General features: G+C 46.8%; 1 protein-coding gene across 3 annotated transcripts in view; it reads right to left on the bottom strand.

Moving 5' to 3' along the window:
• The window catches only part of LOC123757631 (zinc finger CCHC domain-containing protein 8), a 124585-nt gene that overhangs the window by 78075 nt on the left and 26625 nt on the right, over positions 1-19885 (bottom strand). For all 3 annotated transcript variants that reach the window (XM_069326942.1, XM_069326940.1, XM_069326941.1), the window contains one exon: positions 17661-17792. In XM_069326942.1, the coding sequence (XP_069183043.1) occupies positions 17661-17792 (132 nt within the window). The remainder of the gene's footprint in view (positions 1-17660; positions 17793-19885) is intronic.

Genomic DNA, 19885 nt, shown 5'->3' with positions numbered 1-19885 from the left:
TGAAGCACCGTGGAAGCTTCCTGCCACTCCAGCGTGCGGGAACGACAGAAGGAATGCCAGGAATCCAGACCAAACAAGGGGCAGTCTGCTAGCCAGGACGACTCCGGAACCTCGTAACGGAGCCAGAAAGGGAACGAAGTCCCAAACCTGAACGGATCCATTTCCGAGGCATAATCCGGGTCACGCAGGAGGTAAGCCGCAAAGGCCGCTCGCACCACACCAGGTTGGATGCGATAAGCCGAAAACCTCCGGAAGGACGGAACCGACGTACCCGGGGGAACACGGAACCGAACCCGGGGAGGGGCCGACACCAAATCCAACTCGTACGCAAAGGGGGGGAAAGAAAACCCCACTCCTTGTAACAATAAGCCCCGCTCAGTGGGAAGAAAAACCCAGGCGTGGTCTAGCAGGGCCCAAGGCCCCCAAGTCAGCCCCTCCCCAGCCTCGAGGTCCGTCACCACAGGACCCGAGGCCGAGTCCTCTCCCCAAGCCCTGACCCCACAAGACAAGGACGGAGCAGCCGAAAAAGCTGGAGGAAGGGGGGCCCACTGGTCAGACCCTGAAGCTTCGGCCGGGAGACAAGACTCTAATGCCTCTGCCGCCCCCCCGGAAGGGGCAACCCCCGAAGCTGCCCGAGTCTCGAGATCAAGTAACCCATGCTCCGACCCCGAAACCCTCGGACGCTTCGGAGCCGGAAACAGGGGCGGGGGACCAGAACGAACAGAAGGGGAAGGACGAGGAGGTGCGGACTGAACCAGGATCGAAGCGACCCCCACCCCCAAGTCCGGGTCTCGAAAAGCAAAGCGGGGCAGCCCCGGGGCATCCGGGGAAGCAACCAACCGAGCGCGTTGCAACAGACGAAACCTAGACTGCAACGCACGTGCCGCCTGTACCCGAATAGAATCATCAGAGGATTGGGTAAATTGAGTCACAAGCAAGCAGCAACACTCACAGGACTCAGGGTCGAAAGTATCACCGACCCAACAGGCAGCGTGGCAGAGGCAAAAACAATGAGGGTCACCCTGAGACAAGGGGACCGAGCAACCCTCAAACTCGCACACAGCGAGTGGGGACTCCGGGGTCACATCCATCGGACCCACGCGCCCCCTAGGGGATTCCCAGGGTCCTGAGCGTTTACTTTAAGAGGACTCGCGCTCAGGTAGTCCCAGGCAGGGTGCTGCAAACCGGCGCCCAAAACTACCAAGCAAACTTCTAAAGCTGAACCCCAGGGACGTGTACACTCACGGGGACCTAGCAGGGGGCGCCACCGAGGAGAACAGTGGAAGGGCAAAAACAAACTGAATAAAATGACAGAACCCCCCACCAGGCAAAAACAAAAACAAAAACAAAACCCCGCAAGAGGACAGCGAACCCCAAGGAACAGAGCCGGCCGCGATGTCGGGAAATACAAGCTGAGCAGCACCCTGCGCCCCTACCAGTGCAAACTGCCCCTTACCTGCCGGTAACAAGGGAGAACAGAACACCCAAGAGCCCAACAGGCGGCCGAAAAACCGAAAGGTAAAACGGACCAGCAGAGGCAGACCCCGAGGAGCCTGTGGAAGGTGGCCCCAAGCCCCAAGGGCAGTACTTACAGGGCACCTAGGGAAGGCAGCCCTAGGCGCATGCAGCCCGAGAACTGAAGATAACTCCTGGCTCTCGCACCCACAAAACTAACACCACACACAAAGCACAGTGCAGTAGCGACACCGGAGCCAGAGCACACGACCATCGCCTATAGCATCAGCCTCAAGAACTGAGGTGTGGGTAGCCGGCGCGGGGGGTCTGGGGCTCCCCCTTCCCCCTCCCGGGGAGGGGGGAGCTGCGCAGACAGCGGCGCGGCAGTGTGTGACGTCACACTAGTTTGCTTGTTTTCGGTTGGGGAGTTCTATCCACTAGTTCGGTTTTAGGTAACAATTTTAACCAGAATAGGGGTTTGTTTTGGGGCGCTTACCTTTCTAGGTGCCTGTTCCGGTCGATGGCAGACATAGAATGCTTCCAACTACACGGGGGCTTCTATAGGCCATTGCTCCCCTTGCCTCTCTGAGGGGGCCCGGTTCTGGCCGTGGTCCCCGGTAGGCCTAAGAACTCCATACACATGACTGATGCCAAAGTCTGACATTAGCATATCAGCCTGGGATAGCTCCGGGGAGCCGACGGGGCTCCCCCCAGAAATGAGGGCAGTAGTAAGAGGAAGTGTATCCGATTGGAGAAATGTCACAAGCAGAGTACCACAGGGTTCAGTTCTGGCACCAGTAATGTTCATTGTCTACATAAACGATTTACCAGATGGAATACAGAATTATATGAACATGTTTGCTGATGATGCTAAGATAATATGGAAGATAAGTGACTTAGACGAGTGTCATACCCTTCAAGAAGACCTGGACAGAATAAGTATACTGTATGGAGCACCACTTGGCAAATGTAATTTAATGTAAATAAATGCCATGTTATGGAATGTGGAATAGGAGAACATCCACCCCACACAACCTATAAATTATATGAGAAATCTTTAAAGAAGCCTGATATAGAAAGAGATCTTGGGGTAGTTCTAGATAGAAAACTATCACCTGAGGATCACATTAATTTAAGAACATTGTGCAAAAGGGCTTATTCCACACTCTCTAACTTCAGAATTGCTTTTAAATAGATGGATGGAGAAATATTAAAGAAATTGTTCAAAACCTTTGTTAGACCAAAACTGGAATATGCAGCGGTTGTATGGTGCCCATATCTTAAGAAGCACAGCAACAAACTGGAGAAAGTGCAAAGACATGCCCCTAAGTGGCTCCCAGAACTGAAAGACAAGAGCTATGAGGAGAGATTAGAGGCATTAAATATGCCCAAACTAGGACACAATGAGGTGATATGATCACTACGTACAAAATAGTGACAGGAATTGATAAAATCGATTGCGAAGATTCCCGAGACCTGGAACTTCAAGAACTAGAAGTCATAGATTGAAACTAACTAAAAAAAGACACCGAAGATATATAAGAAAATTCACTTTTGCAGAGTGGTAGACGGTTGGAACAAGTTAAGTGAGAAGGTGGTGGAGGTGAAGACCGTCAGTAGTTTCAAAGCGTTATATGACAATGAGTGCTGGGAAGACGGGACACCACGAGCGTAGCTCTCATCCTGTAACTACACTTAGGTAATTATAATGTAGAGTTGGATGGACTGTGTACAAGTGGTTTACACAGCACTGCACAGCTGGTGTGACAATTTGTGGTGCAGAAATAAATGCTGCAAGTAGGTTTGCAAGATTTAAAGTGAGGCACAAAACTGTGTAAAGGAAAACTGTCAGTGAAAAATTGAGTGCAAATACGAGCAGTGTTGAATCACTTAAACTAATTAAGCACACATACTTTGTCTAATGATTTACATTTGTATGAAATACATAACAGTGATGAAAAAGGGCTGTATTGGAGTAGTTTGCCTGAAAAAAAAAAAGAATTAGCTCTGAGGAGTGAGGGCAGTGTGTCAGGGTGTAAGGTTAACAAGGACAGGCTGTAGACCATGCCATGATTCAATGTTGATGGCACGCACACAACCATCTGTGCAATTATTGGAAAATCCAAAAAACCAAGAGCCTTGATTGTTTGAACAATCTGCCTGTGAAATATTATAGCTCAAAGACTGCATGGTTTACACAGGAGATCTTTCTTTGTTTCACGATGTGGTTTGCAAGGAAATTCATAAACATCAAATGAGTAAGTTTAGTTCAGGGTTTGCTGTTGTTTGATAATGCACCTGCCCACCCCAGTATTGACACCTTAACCTCACATGATGGCAAGATAACGTGCATGGCGCTTCCTCCTAATACCACCCCACTGCTCAACAAAATTTTGGTGGTGGGCCAAAGTATGGAGTGAAGTAAAGGAATCGAATTTGAAGAATTCTTGGAAGAAAATCTTCCCAGGTACGGTCAACAATGAAGAGGAAGATTATATTATTTTTGAAGGATTTACAGATAAAATCCATGGAATGTTCAGAAATGCTGGTGAAAATTTAGAAAGACAGGATGTGATTGAATGGCTAGAGAGATGCTGATGACCCAGGATATGGTGTGATAGGTAAAGAGGAGATTCTCCAGTCTGTTACTAGTGAGGAGGATGTGGCCCCATTAGGGGCCACATGTGTAAACCTTCCGTTCACGTAACGTTTCTGTAAGGTTGACCGAGTTATAATAGTTATCCATGTAGAGATGATAACCTTTGTCCATTAGGGGCTCAATCAGGCCTATGACTGTCTCCATTACAGTTTTGCCTATTCCACAATACACTTCAAAATCATATATATACCTAGAAACAGATTCAGCATGCATGTAAAGTTTCACTCCATATTTTTCCGGCTTGTTCGGATTATAAACCTTGAAAGATAACCTGCCACGCCAGGCCATCGTGCCTTCATCAAGAGACTGTTGTTTCTTGGGAATGTATATTGATGCAAATTTTGATTTCAGATAATCCATCACGTTTCGAATTTTGAGCAACCTGTCTGTATTATTCGGTGGAATGGCATGGTTATTGTATGAGTGGGAAAAACTTTGCAATGTGCTGAAACCGCTTCACCGACATGAAAGTGTTGAAGAAACGGGTGTGCCAAAGCCTTGATTATCTGCCAGTACATTCTCATTGTTGGTAGCCTGCAAACCCCCATCAACATGGACAGGCCTATATATCTGGCCATTTCCTTTACGCTGATGGGCACCCACATCTTCCTGATGTTCTCGCTACCATGAGCCATGATTTGGTTGGCATACAGGTTCGATTCATATGTGAAATATTCTATGAGCGTTCTAGTCAGAAATAATTGAATAAATTGCAGAGCGGTGATGGGGGACGGAATAGTTAGGCCTGGTGTTGCAGTGAAATCATCTACAATTGGTGGAGTATTGTCTGTGGACCAGGGACTAGCCGGATCTGGCTATGTGGCGCGTCCAGGACCTGTACGCTTTCAGGTACGAGGCGGTGGGGTTGGTTCACTTTCCTCACTCTCATCACTTTCGTCACTCCTAGAAACATCGTAATTACCTGTTTCAGAATCCAAATTATCACTGTTGAAGTCACTCAACCCTCCCTCACCTTCTACATCAGACGCAACATCTGATAACTCTGCACATAAATCGGGTATCTTGGTAGGAGTAAGCTTCACTCGATTATACTTTTTGTACAACATACTTATCTTGTCCTCTTTGTACAACTTCTTCCCTTTTGTGGGAGTAACACTGCTTGGACCTTGGCCAGGATCCATCGTGGAATATATATAAAGGTTGGAGAATACACGGGAAGCGAAATAAACGCAAAAAAACGCACGCGTTGTGGACGCGAGGGGAGAGCGGTCTGGTCACGAGCGATGTCAAAAAAACACGAGGTAGGCGCCTTGTGCCGAAGCACCACGTGGCCAGTGGGCCTATCAAGGACAATGGGAATTTTATGGTGCTCATTTTGAAAGTATCACCAAGTCGATCGCATAAAAAATAAATTTTATACAAATATTTTTGTAGTGGACGCAAGTCAGGTCCAAAGTTAGGATTCAAGAGAAAAATAATGGACACGAGTCAGGTCCAAAGTGACTGATAGTAATTACCTAAGTGTAATTACCTAAGTGTAGTTACAGGATGAGAGCTACGCTCGTGGTGTCCCGTCTCCCCAGCACTCTTTGTCAAATAATGCTTTGAAACCACTGACGGTTTTGGCCGCCACCACCTTCTCACTTAACTTGTTCCAACCGTCTACCACTCTGTTTACAAAAGTGAATTTTCGTATATTTCTCCGGCAGCTTTGTTTCGTTAGTTTAAATCTATGACCTCTTGTTCTTGAAGTTCCGGGTCTCAGGAATTCTTCCCTATCAATTTTATCTATTCCTGTTACTATTTTGAACGTAGTGATCATATTGCCTCTTTTTCTTCTATCTTCTAGTTTTTGCATATTTAATGCCTCTAACCTCTCCTCGTAGCTCTTGTCCTTCAGTTCTGGGAGCCACTTAGTGGCATGTCGTTGCACCTTTTCCAGTTTGTTGATGTGCTTCTTAAGATATGGGCACCACACAACCGCTGCATATTCCAGCTTTGGTCTAATAAAAGTCGTGAACAATTTCTTTAGTATTTCTCCATCCATGTATTTAAAAGCAATTCTAAGGTTAGAAAGTGTAACATAGGCTCCTTGCACAATGTTCTTAATGTGGTCCTCAGGTGACATTTTTCTATCTAAAACCACCCCTAGATCCTTTTCTTTATCAGAATTCTTTAAAGATTTCTCACATAATTTATAGGTTGTGTGGGGTCTATGTTCTCCAGTTCCACATTCCATAACATGGCATTTATTCACATTAAATTCCATTTACCAAGTGTTGCTCCATATACTTATTTTGTCCAGGTCTTCTTGAAGGGCATGACAATCATCTAAGTTTCTTATCTTCCCTATTATCTTAGCATCATCAGCAAACATGTTCATGTAATTGTGTATTCCCACTGGTAGATCGTTTATGTAGACAATGAACATTACCGGTGCAAGAACTGAACCCTTAGGTACTCCACTCGTTACATTCCTCCAATCTGATACCTTGCCTCTGATTATGGCCCTCATTTTTCTGTCAGTTAGGAAATTTTTCATCCATGTTAGTAGCTTACCTGTCACTCCTCCAATATGTTCCAGTTTCCAGAACAACCTCTTATGGGGAACTCTGTCGAAGGCCTTTTTTAGGTCCAGATAGATGCAGTCAACCCAACCATCTCTTTCCTGTAAAATCTCTGTGGCTCGATCATAAAAACTGAGCAAGTTCGTTACACAGGAACTTCCAGATCGAAAACCATACTGTCTGTCTTATATGTCGTTTTCCTCCAAGTGTTCTACCCATTTAGTTTTAGTTATTTTTTCCAATATTTTGACTATTGCACTTGTCAATGATACAGGTCTATAATTAAGGGGGTCTTCCCTGCTTCCACTTTTGTAGATTGGAACTATGTTAGCCTTTTTCCACACATCAGCTACAGCTCCTGTACACAGGGATGCCTGGAAAATCAGTTGAAGTGGAATGCTGAGCTCAGGTGCACATTCTCTCAGAACCCATGGTGAAACTCCATCTGGACCAACTGCTTTGTTCTTACTTAGCTCCTTGAGCATTTTTTCCACTTCGTCTCTAGACACCTCTATGTGCTCTATGTTGTTCTCTGGAATTCTTATTGTATCTGGTTCCCTAAAGATTTCATTTTGTACAAACACACTTTGGAACTTTTCGTTTCGTGTTTCACACATTTCCTTTTCATCTTCCGTGAATCTATTTCCCATTTTCAACCTCTGAATATTATCCTTTACCTGCAATTTGTTGTTTATGAATTTATAGAATAGACCTGGTTCTGTTTTACATTTGTCTGCAATCCCTTTTTCAAAATTTCTTTCTGCCTCTCTCCTCACTGCCGTGTAGTTGTTTCTCGCATCTTTATATCGCTGGTATGTTTGGGGGTTCGGCCTCTTCCTGTATTGATTCCATTTTTGTGTCTTTTGGTCTCTAGCCCTCTCGCAATTTCTATTGAACCAATCCTGTTTCCTAGTTCTGCATCTCTGTTTTGGTATAAATTTTTTTGTGCCTTTATCATATATTTCACAAAACTTGACATACATCTCATTCACTTCCTTGCCTAGCATCAAGTCTGTCCAATTATACTCACTAAAAAAATTTCTAAGGTCACCATAATGTCCTCTCCTGAAGTCTGGTTTTTCAACTGCTTCAAACTCCTTATTTTCTTCCAGCTTATAACGCATTGCATACTTTATTCCCAAAAAGACATGGTCACTTTTACCTAAGGGAGGAAGGCACTGAATGTCAAATATCTCTTCCTCCTTCCTGGTAAATATCAAATCTAGCATGGAGGGAACGTCCCCTTCCCTCATCCTCGTAGCTTGTTTAACATGTTGATACAAGAATGTTTCCAGGATGAGGTCTACAAATTTACAGGTCCAAAAATCTTCTGTTTTAGCTTCATATGCTTCCCAGTCTATGGATTTCAAGTTGAAGTTACCGACTATCAACAGTCGTGATCTATCGTTATCCGCTCTCGCTATAATCTCTCTCATTATTGTTATAAGACCTTCACGTTTACTATCTAGCTCCTCCTTTGACCATGTGCTGCTTGGCGGTGGACTATATGCATTTATTATCATTAGTTTATCATCCTCATGGCAGATCTCTAGTGCTATTATGTCAACTTCTTGTGGATTGGCAGTCATTATTTCCCTCACCTTTAGGTGTTCTTTTACCAGCACAGCAACGCCACCGCCTTTCCTAATTTTTCTGCCCCATCTCCAAATTGAGTAGCCCCTTGGGAATATGACCTCATTTAAAATTACATCTTCAAGTTTTGTCTCCGTGAGTGCAACAATGTCTGGTGTCTGCAGCTGTATTACATCACTTAACTCCAGTATCTTCGATCTCACTCCATCTATGTTGGTGTATGCAATCTTCAGGAACTTGTTCCCCCTCTCCTTATTCTTCACTCCCCCTCTCTCTATTGATTTTGTTGGTTTGCCTTTATGTACCACTTTACTGGTTTGCCTACCCCTATCACTTTGTAGAAAAAAGAATTTATTTCTTCTACATTCCTGCTCTCATTTAAATGTTTTGCCTCGGCGAGGTTCAGTTTCAGCTTCTCTCTATCTTCTTTTGAAAGATCTCGTCTTAATGACCACCCTTTCCCATCCTCATCACTTTGCAATTTTCTAGCATTCCTTAGTACTTCTTCCATCTGTTTGGCACCGTTTAGGGTGATCCTCAAAGGTCGATCTTTCCCTTTTACGTACCTGCCTATTCTCCTGTAGTCGCACACATTCTCTATGTTGTTGTTAGTGTTAAAGTGTGTGTGTGGAAATTCAAATTATGTTTGTTATGAAGCAAAAAATTGTGAATATGTTCACTATTGAACTTCCTGGTAAAAATTCCGCTTACCAGCACGTCTGGCTTATCTGCGGGGGGTGGGGGGCCATCCTATATAACTCTGATAAGTGAGATTAGACAGTCCAGTACTTCCATCAGCTTATTTCATATTAACCCTTAGACCATGCAATACATAAATTATTTTTTGTGAAATCATATATGTAAAATAAGTTTTTAAAACATGCACAAACACTTTCCATTTATTTTTGCATAATCAACTAGGCAAATGCTCCAACTTTGTCTAAATGATCAGTGTAACTTGAAAAACCAGATACAGTAATCAAAATTAAAATTGAATATTGAAAAATTCAGATTTTCAATTCAGAATAAAAAATATGAACTATCATTAATTGTTCATTTAATGTTGTTATTCTCTCAAAATAGAATATGATCTTCATTTTCATTAAATTAGAAGATAGGTTTTTAGTATAGTTTACTGTAAAAAAAATCGTCACTAGGACATTTGAAATATGCGGCAAATTTAGACCCCGAAAAATTATAACTCCAAATGTATAAAGTTTATGAAAAATCCATTCTGATTGGATTGTAGAACAGACAGCAGAGCACTTTGTAACGCACCACCAACATGGGTTCAAAGATGGTAAATCGTGCCTCACAGGTTTAATAGAATTTTATGACCAGGCAACGAAAATTAGGAAGGAAAGAGAAGGGTGGGCAGACTCCATTTTCCTGGATTGCCAAAAAGCCTTTGACACAGTACCCCATAAAAGGCTGTTAAAAAAGTTGGAGCAACAGGCAGGAGTAAAAGGGAAGGTGCTCCAGTGGATAAGGGAGTACTTAAGCAACAGGAAACAGCGAATAACGGTGAGGGGGGAGACATCAGAGTGGCGAGATGTCACCAGCGGAGTCCCACAGGGCTCAGTACTTGGACCCATCCTGTTTCTAATATATGTGAACGATCTTCCAGAGGGTATAGACTCATTCCTCTCGATGTTTGCTGATGATGCAAAAATTATGAGAAGAATCAAGACGGATGAAGATAGACAGAGACTACAGGATGACCTGGATAAACTGGAGGAATGGTCTAGAAAATGGCTGCTAAAGTTCAACTCAGGAAAGTGTAAGGTGATGAAATTAGGCGAAGGGAGCAGGAGGCTGAACACAAGGTATCATCTGGGAGGGGAAATCCTGCAAGAGTCAAATAGAGAGAAGGATCTGGGGTTGATATCACACCGAACCTGTCCCTAGAGGCCCACATCAAAAGAATATCATCAGCGGCATATGCTAGACTGGCCAACATAAGAACTGCCTTCAAGAACTTGTGTAAGGAATCTTTCAGAACCCTGTATACCACTTATGTAAGACCAATCCTGGAGTATGCAGCTCCAGCCTGGAGTCCATACCTAGTTAAACACAAGACAAAGTTAGAGAAGATTCAGCGGTATGCCACCAGGCTCGTCCCGGAACCGAGACGATTGAGCTACGAGGAAAGGCTAAAGGAGCTGAACCTCACATCCCTGGAAAACAGAAGAGTAAGGGGAGACATGATAACCACCTACAAAATTCTCAGGGGAATTGACAGGGTGGACAAAGACAAACTCTTCAGCACAGGTGGGACACGAACAAGGGGACACAGGTGGAAACTTAGTACCCAGATGAGCCACAGAGACGTTAGAAAGAATTTTTTCAGTGTCAGAGTAGTTAATAAATGGAATGCACTAGGAAGTGATGTGGTGGAGGCTGACTCCATACACAGTTTCAAATGTAGATATGATAGAGCCCAGTAGGCTCAGGAATCTGTACACCAGTTGATTGACAGTTGAGAGGCGGGACCAAAGAGCCAAAGCTCAACCCCCGCAAGCACAATTAGGCGAGTACAATTAGGTGAATACACAATATGTCAAAATAGTGTGAATTGGTTAATAACTCGAATTTTAGAAGCCACTCAAAGTTGAAACTCTGGTTTCAGAGATAATTGAAGTTGAAGTTATCAACAAGGAATAAAAGTTCAGTAGTTTGAATTCGTTAATCTAATTGTATGTTTTAATAAATATTGTTTGGCATTCATACTCGAATATGTGAAAGTTGTAGGTCAATGTGTGTTGAAATGAAGTCAAGAAAAATTAACCCCCAAAAAACACAAAATATAGGGATAAGTATAATAAATATAATGATTTAGGGGATATATTTAGGGTATCCATTATATAAGTGGTGCCTAATCATCAAAATGGTCCCTCATAATGTCCCTAATCATCAAACCAATCAAAAGAGACAAAGAAAACAGTTTGAAATCAGATAATAAACAAAGGAGAAAAAAAACCAGCGTTGAATGTAATGAAACGCCATTTTCTGGGCAAGTCCCGGAGGCTCCCCGGAGTTATCCAGGCTGAATGGATATCTATAACTTTCTGGCATTAGTCAAAGTGCTAGGAGTTCTTGCCTACCGGGGACCACGAGCCAGAACCTGGACCCCTCAGAGAGGCATGAGGAGCAATGGCCTATAGAAACCCCCTTGTGGTTGGGAGCATTCTATGTCTGCCATCGACTGGGAAAGGTAGGCACCCAGAAAGGTAGGCACCCCAAAACAAACCCCTATTTGGGTAAAAATATTGCTACCGAAAACCGAACGAGTGGACAGAACTCCCCAAACAAAATTATGTAACTAGTATGACGTCATCACGTCGCTGAGCCACCGTCTGCGCAACCCCCCTCCCCGGGAGGGGAAGGGAGAGCCCCAGACCCTCCACACCGGCAATCCAACTGGCAGTTTTTAGGCTGGATGTCAAAATACGCGAAAAACGCCGCAGACCGGATGGGGGGAGGGATGCCGGGGAGCCTTCGGGACTCACCCAGAAAATGACGTTTCATTACATTCAACGCTGGTCTTCTGGGGGCAGCCCCATCGGCTCCTCGGAGCTACCTCACCACAGATAAGGAAAACAGGGAAGGAACTGGGAGGCAGATGCCACGCGCCCTAACCTAAAAACCAAGACCACAGACAACACAAAAGACAAAAACGAGAAGAAAATAGACCACCCAGGCCAACTACCAGGACGGCACCAGAACTCAAGAGCAGGCCAGAGGGGAACAACGCCCAGGACAGCAAGTGGAATGGAGCAGAAGGAACGGCAACACTGAACGCAAGCAGGAGCGGCTCTGCCAGCATCACCCAATACGAGGTGACAGCACAGGAGCCCAGACGACGGACCCGGAACAACCCCGAAGGGAAGACAAGTCAATCCTATCAAAACCGAAGGACCCTTCGCAGTGATAGGAAAACCGGAAGGACCGCCAGGAAAACCACACACCGCCCCCGAGACAAAACACGCACGTGGGAGACCAATAAGGAACCCACCAGTGCCGACACAAACGACGAGAAACTAGCACCACGAACGAAGGTGCAAAATGAGAATCGAAAAACTGCGACCCCGCAACCTAAAGGAGCAAGATAACCAGCTCCAGCAGGGAAGAAAGATGCATGCGTCCCAGAGGCAACCAAGAGGAGAACTACCCAGGACGTGAACTGCAGGAAAGCAAACACACCCGTTCCAGAAAAGGAACAAAGAAAAACAGGAGCCAGGACCGGAACCCAGCAAACCCGGTTCCAAGAAAAGGAACCAGAAAGGCAGGAGTGGCAGACCAAAAGTCCCCAACCTCCTCACAGACAGCGCAACACCGAAGCCTGCAGGAAGTCACACAGAAAATCGCAGGAACTTGGTACCAAAACAGAACACCAGAGAAGTCCAAAAGCAGGGAACTGAACACGGACAGAGGCCCACCTGAGCACCAAACAACAGGATAGGCCAGAAGCACTGACCCAGATACACAAATAGGTGGAGCATGGGAGGAGGAAAAATGGGAATAGGTAAGGAAAACCCTGAATACGGCCCAAGGAGCGACCGGGAAGTAAGGCACACGACCAATCACAAAATGTGTAGAGGAGGGTGTACATACCCGATGGACCTCATGGACAGCAGGGTGCAGTCAGGCACCGAAGTTAGGCAAGGAATGAGTGTCCCGAGAGGGAAAAGACCCAGGTGCCGACAACGAAACCAAAAGCGCCGAAATGCGGGGCAGAGCCCCACAGGACAACAAAGAACAAAAGACAGGGACAAAAGTCACTGAAGACCCACGCAAAGTGACCAAACACCCCTTTAGGAGCCATCGACTCAATCCCGCCAAGCGGGGAAGAGTAAACAAGGATGGAGCAGTGAACAAGGGTGGTGGAGTGAGCAGATTATCCCAAGAAGATACCTGCTCCAAACGCATTAGCCTAACGAGAGAAGCAAAGCTCTATGGAGGACCAATCATGGAACTCAAACCGTTCCAAACTTCCAGTTAATATGCCTGCCAACCTTTGGAGAACGGCGAGGTATATCCCGAGCACAGAAGCAGCAGAGTAGCGAATAATAACTAGTCGACCCGCAAGTGTGGTCTAAAACAGACACTTGCGAGAAACTGTACCGACTCCCAGTGCGCTGAACTCGCACCATTGCCCACCAAAATATCACCCCACATACCACTGTATACGCAACAAAAAACATGTAGCCTCTGAGTGGTTGTGTTTATTGTCACCAATCTTCACGAAACAATAGAACTGGGACAGAGGCACATGCCACCCATGCAGCACATTTTGGATACGAAACAATGGGCATAAAAGGGATAAGTGTAGAATCAGGAAAGACCTGAGGAATGACCGGCACGGTAACAGGTTCGGTGATTCACGGAACCAATTACCGCGTAACGTGGTGGCGAGGCCCCACAATTTGTGCAAACGTGGGTTGGACATGTATACTAGTGGAAATGGTTAGGAAGAAATAGGAGCTGCCTTGTACGGGCTAATAGGCCCTCTGCAGTTCCTCTGGTCATATGTCCGTATGGTCGTATGCACAAGGGGACACAGGAGGAAGCCTGTGTCCCCTTGGACACAGGGAGCCACAGACACGAAAAAGAACCTGATCAATGTCAGAGGGGGAAAGGAAGCAGAAAGCACTAAGAAGCTATGTGGTGGAGGCAGACTCCACCCACAAGAGCAACCGTAGAGAAGACAGAGCCCAGGAGGCTCAGGAAACTGCACAACTGTCAACGGACAGGAGAGGTGGGGCCCAAGAGCCAGAGCTCAACCCCCGCAAGCACAACTAGGCAAGCTCCCCACCAAAAAGTGAGAACCAGCCCATGGCCGACAGAAGCGCCAGACATGACAACCTCACCTGCAGAGCGGACACAGGACCGTGCCACAACACAGGCGAGCCAAGTAACATACCAGGAGAGCGCTAAAGGTGTGCCTGAAAGCCAAGCATACTCGAGGCAGTAGGCATGGAATGTACCATTACCTGAATAGAATTCGGAAGTCGAAGGAGAAATACGCCCAGAGGCGCGCGCCCCGCAGAAGACAGAGCAGGACAGAGGGGGAGGAAGCGGCGCCACGCCGAGCCATCCCACACCCGGAAGCAGAGGAAGAACGAAGTGACACCTAGACATAAATCCAGAACACCCTCAGCATCCAGAGGGCCATGACCGGAGGGAGAAAACAAGCAAGAAGCCGTGGAAAACCCCGAGAAACGACGCGAACACACGAGCATACTGCTCATAAACAAAAAGCACACCGCGGCCCCAGCACACGAGGTATGAACGCACCACCCGTCCAACGGGAGGCGTGGCTCGTACACATGGCGGACACACAGATCGTACACACAACGTACAAACACAATGTAAACACACATCATACAAACACCAGGAAGGTGTGCGTAACGAAGACGAAGAACACCGAAAATGGAAGTAGAGACGATACGAAAACAAAACAAGGCGAAAACGAAGCAAAAGAAAACAGATGACGGAAGGTAACCAATGAGGCCGACAAAAGACCAGAGGGAAACCTCATCGAAAATCAACAGACGTTCCAATAATATTGGAAGGTACGAAGAGACTCGTGAACCAACGAGAACCACGACAAACACCCCTGAGCAAGGGACACGCAGGGACAACGATACGAAGTTGTTTAGGCATTGTATATACAAGGCAATATATAAATCCATCAACGCGTGTTTCACACCTTGTATGAATGTTCCTTACCTGAACATTCAATTTTTTTTCCGGAACAGTATCGCAACGTAAGAGCGAAAAGGGTAAGGAAAAGGGGGCAAAACACACCCCCAGGAACGATGGGACTGACGATCCCAAAGGAACACGGAACCGAACCCAGGGAGGGGTATACCCGAAAACAACAGGAACACAGAGAGGGAAGGAACAACCCTTCTCTGAGGAACTGCCAGCCCCTCACCAAAGGTACAAGGACCAAAGAGGGGCAAACGGGGCCGAGGCCCCCAAGGCAACCCCTCCCTAACCCCGGGAACCTCGACGGCATGACCCGGGGCTGAGCTGCACCCCTAAAGCCCCAGCTTGACAAGGAAAAGCCGGGGCAGCACTAATGAAGGGAGCCCACTGGTCAGATCCATACGGCACGGCTGGAGGAACCGACTCGAATGCCTCCGCCGCCACCCCGGAAGAGGAAACCCCCGAGACCGCCCGAGTCTCAACTCAACCAGACCCCGCCCCAACCCCGAAACCCTCCTATGGTTCGGAGCAGGAAGCAAGGGAGGAAGTGTGTAGAACAGAAGGGAAAGGACAAGGAGCGGAAGGAGCCAGAGCCGAAGCGAGCCCCACCCCCAAGTCTGGACCCCAACCACCAAAACGGGGCAGCCTCGGGGCATCCGGGGTTGCAAACAACCAAGAGCGTCGCAGCAATCTACAACCAGCAAGCAACGCCACAGCTGCTTGCACCCGATGAACATGACCAGTGGCCTGGGTGAAAGAGAGCATGTACCAACAACACTCGCCGTACGACTCCGGGTCACAAAAACAATGACCCAACAGGCAGCATGGCGGAGGCACAACCGGCGAGTGTCACCCTGAGACAAGGGGACAGATCAACTGACAAACTCGCAGGACGCGAGAGGGACTCCGGGGGGGGGACACTTATAGGACCACGGAGCCCCCATGGGGTTTTCCAGGGCCCTTAGCCGTTGGTACACGCAAAGGGAAGCCCAGGCAGGGTACCGCGAACCGGCGCCCAATACTACCAACAAACTGCTAAAGCTGAACCCCCGGGACGTGTCCACTCACAGGGGCGAAGCGGGGAGTACCATCAACAGAAGGAATATAAGGAAATCACCTAGAACAGGAATAGGGTACCACAAAGGCAGACCCCCCCCCCCACCAGGCAAAAACAAAAACAAAAGAAAAACCCCGCAAGAGGACAACGTACCCAGGCGGAACAGAGCCGGCCGCTATTATGGTGAAAACTAGCTGTGCAGTACCCCGCGCCCCTACCAGTGACAAAAACTACCACCTACCCAGAGACAAATCAGGGCAACAAACCCCCAGCCAACTCCAAGGGCGGCCCAGTACCGAGCAGTAAAGGACACAGCGGAGGTAGAACCCAAGGTGACTTGTGGAAGGTGCCCCCAAGCCCCAAGGGCAGTACTTACAGGGCACCTAGGGAAGATAGCCCTAGGCGCATGCAGCCCGAGTACGGTGGAATCTTACTCCTGGCTCACACCCCACCGGTAGAGACAGTCCACACCACAAGGCACAGAACTGAAACAAAAACCGGAGCCAGAGGCACTCGACCAGCCAGTAATACCATCAGCCAAGAACTGCCAGTTGGATCGCCGGCGTGGAGGGTCTGGGGCTCCCCCTTCCCCCTCCCGGGGAGGGGGGGTTGCACAGACGGTGGCGCAGCGATGTGATGACGTCATGCTAGTTAGATAATTTTGTTTGGGGAGTTCTGTCCACTCGTTCGGTTTTCAGTAGCAATATTTTTACCAGAATAGGGGTTTGTTTTGGGGCGCCTACCTTTCTGGGTGCCTATCCCGGTCGATGGCAGACATAGAATGCTCCCAACCACAAGGGGGTTTCTATAGGCCATTGCTCCTTGTGCCTCTCTGAGGGGTCCAGGTTCTGGCTCGTGGTCCCCGGCAGGCAAGAACTCCTAGCACTTTGACTGATGCCAGAAAGTTATAGATATCCATTCAGCCTGGATAGCTCCGGGGAGCCGACGGGGCTCCCCCCAGAAAATAACTAAAATCATAAAAAAAATCCCCCTAAAAATAAAATATTTTTGGGACATTAATGAAAGTAACATATTAACATTGGACAATGTATTTATATGATATATAACAAAATAGATCATATTAACAAAGTTATTCATTATGTTTTGTGTTATTATGTATTACTCGGCAATGATATAAAGGCACCAACTGCATATCCACTTTGTGGACACTTCTTACTACTATTCTCCTTCTTTGAGCATAGAACAGGTGTTTGCATTTCTTTATACTGCATAATCCTCCAGTTACAGTTATTAGCTCTTCTTCTTATCAATAAAAACTTTCTTATTTTTTAAAAATTGGTCTAAAATAAACTTCTGAAAATATTTTTTCGAGAGTTTCACGACACTAAAGCCAATAAGTTGGAGATTTGTTTAACACTTTTACGTTATTTTTACATACAGTAATTTGAATATTTTTCGATGTTATGCCCTTAAATTCGCAGTAATATGCACGGTCTAAGGGTTAATTTAGTCAATACACACTAATTTCTTATTTCATCTGAAAAATAATGTAGAAACCATCTTATGCTATTAATTTTAAATGTTCTGTTAAACACTATCCAATACTAGAGTGCAAAATGTTGAACCTTGGTGAGCCTACTACAACCCACCATCAAGTGCCTCAAGAAATAATTTAGTGTAATGCAATACTAACCATATGAACTTTTGCATATTTCATCAGTGTTTGCCTCAGCTGTGGTGTCCAGAACTATTACATCATCAGGAAATGAAGAGTCATCTGGGTTTTTGGATACATCTTCACTCACACTGTCTTCTTTTAGTAATTCTGAAAGTATTGCACATTTAAACGTTACAGAAAGCTTTTAAAATAACAAATTTAGTTAAAAAGACTAGCATAACATTTTGGGCATGACCATATTTTTCTGTTCAATCTCGTCCAAGAGTCAAAATGTAGCCAAATCTCAAGCTTTTAATGTAATGACATGCCATTTTCTGGGTGAGACCCGGAAACTCCCCGGAGCTATAACGGACCGATGTGTATATTAGACGGTGGCAACAGTCAGTCGATGGAGTTCTAGGCCTACCGGGGGCCAGTGCCAGAACCTAGCCCCCCTCAGAGAGGGGCATGAGGAGCAATGGCCTATAGACACCCCTGTATAATTGGAAGCAGTCTTTGTCTGCCATTTACTAGGTCAGCCATCCAGAAAGGCAGGAATTCCAAAACAAACTACAGCTGGTTAAAAATTGCAAACTGACAGCCAAACTAGCAAGCAGAACTCCCCAATCAAAAACAAGCAAACAAGCATGACGTCACCACAGTCGCTGCACTGCTGTCTGTGCAGCAGACAACAGTGCGAAGGGGGAGTCCCAGACTTCCCGCACCGGCTAACCAACCCCAGTTCGGAGGATGAATATAAAAAATGTGGGAAAAAAAATGTGCTGACCGGAGGGAGGGAGGGATGCCTGGGGAGCCTCCATGTCTCACCTAGAATATGGCGTTTCATTACATTCAATGCCGATTTTCTGTAGAGAGCCTCTTCGTCTCCCAGGAGCTACCTAACCTTACCTAACTTACCTAACTTACCTAACCTTACCTAACTTAAAAGAAAAGAAGGACTTCCCCGGGAGGCGGCTGCCACTTGCTCCTCAACTCGAAGTCGAGATAACTGGCTGCAACCTGCGATCCAAGGAATACACACGCCCGATAAGGGCTAGTAACATGAGCGATGTACCATGCGGCCAGGAACCTGTTCGACCTCCAAAACCCCCATGCCCGAATGTCAGCCAAGGTCATACAGTATTACCAAAAACAGCAGCCAAAGCCACGAACCTACGAATGTTGTGGGCATGGGGATAGACCACAGGATGGATGGACCGAATAATCCTGCGAACGGCCTGGGAGACCTGCGCCCGAGAACAGGGAAGAAGGAAAACCGGGTCAACCCAAAGTGTGTCCCCTGCCATGGAGGCCGTGGGGCACAAGTAACAACAAAGAGCTACAACCAAACACAAAACATGATGCACCCCAGACCGAACCAACCAAGCATCAATAACCTAAGGACCCCTCCGGAGAGAAGCAGTCCCATTCTTCGCCGGAAAAGGAGACTGCTGCAAACGAACGAAATGAGCACCAGGACCGAAAGAGCAGAAATCCCTGTGCCAGAGGTGAGTATGAAGCTCCCTGAACTGACCCCCAGAGGCCAATTTCAACAAGAAAAAAACTGAAGAGAAAGCCATCGATGTCTACGTCGATACTACGTCTAATATCACAGTTCTTAGTTGAAATTACTCGATGTGTTCGGGGTCCAAACCAAGAGATCGTGTAAGCGGCGGAAGAGAAGTCCACGAAGGAACCAGAACGGCTGCCGAAACCAGATCCGACTCGACGGATAGACCAGCACGGCGAAGTTCAGACTCTTGTACAGCTGCCCAAACAACCGACGCATGACCTGGGTGCCCTCCAAAAACAGCTGCAGCAACGCCATGGGAAGGAGAGACAAGGAAGCGGTCTGAGAGTCCCACACAAGATCCAGAAAATGCACTACTGCAGACTCTGCAAACAGCAACAAACAAAAAGGGGATGAAAATCTAAGAGCCAGGGGCCCAAGCAGATTCCAAAGAGTGGACGAGCACCACCTGTCAGTCCGCGAGGTGAGACGCAAAGAACAGAGACACTGCCTCCTTCAGAATCGGTGCATACAACTCCAACACTGCAGCCGACGCCTGAGCTGCCAAGGCAAGCGCATCAGACACTGGCCCGGAACCCAGCTCCTCCACATCCTCCTCGAGCCAGTAATAAGATTGCTCCAGCAGGGATAAAAAAGCGCAAGATCGAAGCCAAACGCACCCGGGATCACAAATCCTCGGCCACCAGGGATGCCGAAAGGGAGGAAACCTGCACATGAAGCTGCACCTGGC

Source organism: Procambarus clarkii, chromosome 19, assembly GCF_040958095.1.
Source record: "Procambarus clarkii isolate CNS0578487 chromosome 19, FALCON_Pclarkii_2.0, whole genome shotgun sequence".
In the NCBI taxonomy this organism is placed as follows: Eukaryota; Metazoa; Arthropoda; class Malacostraca; order Decapoda; family Cambaridae; genus Procambarus; species Procambarus clarkii.
This window is presented reverse-complemented; position numbering and strand designations above follow the sequence as displayed.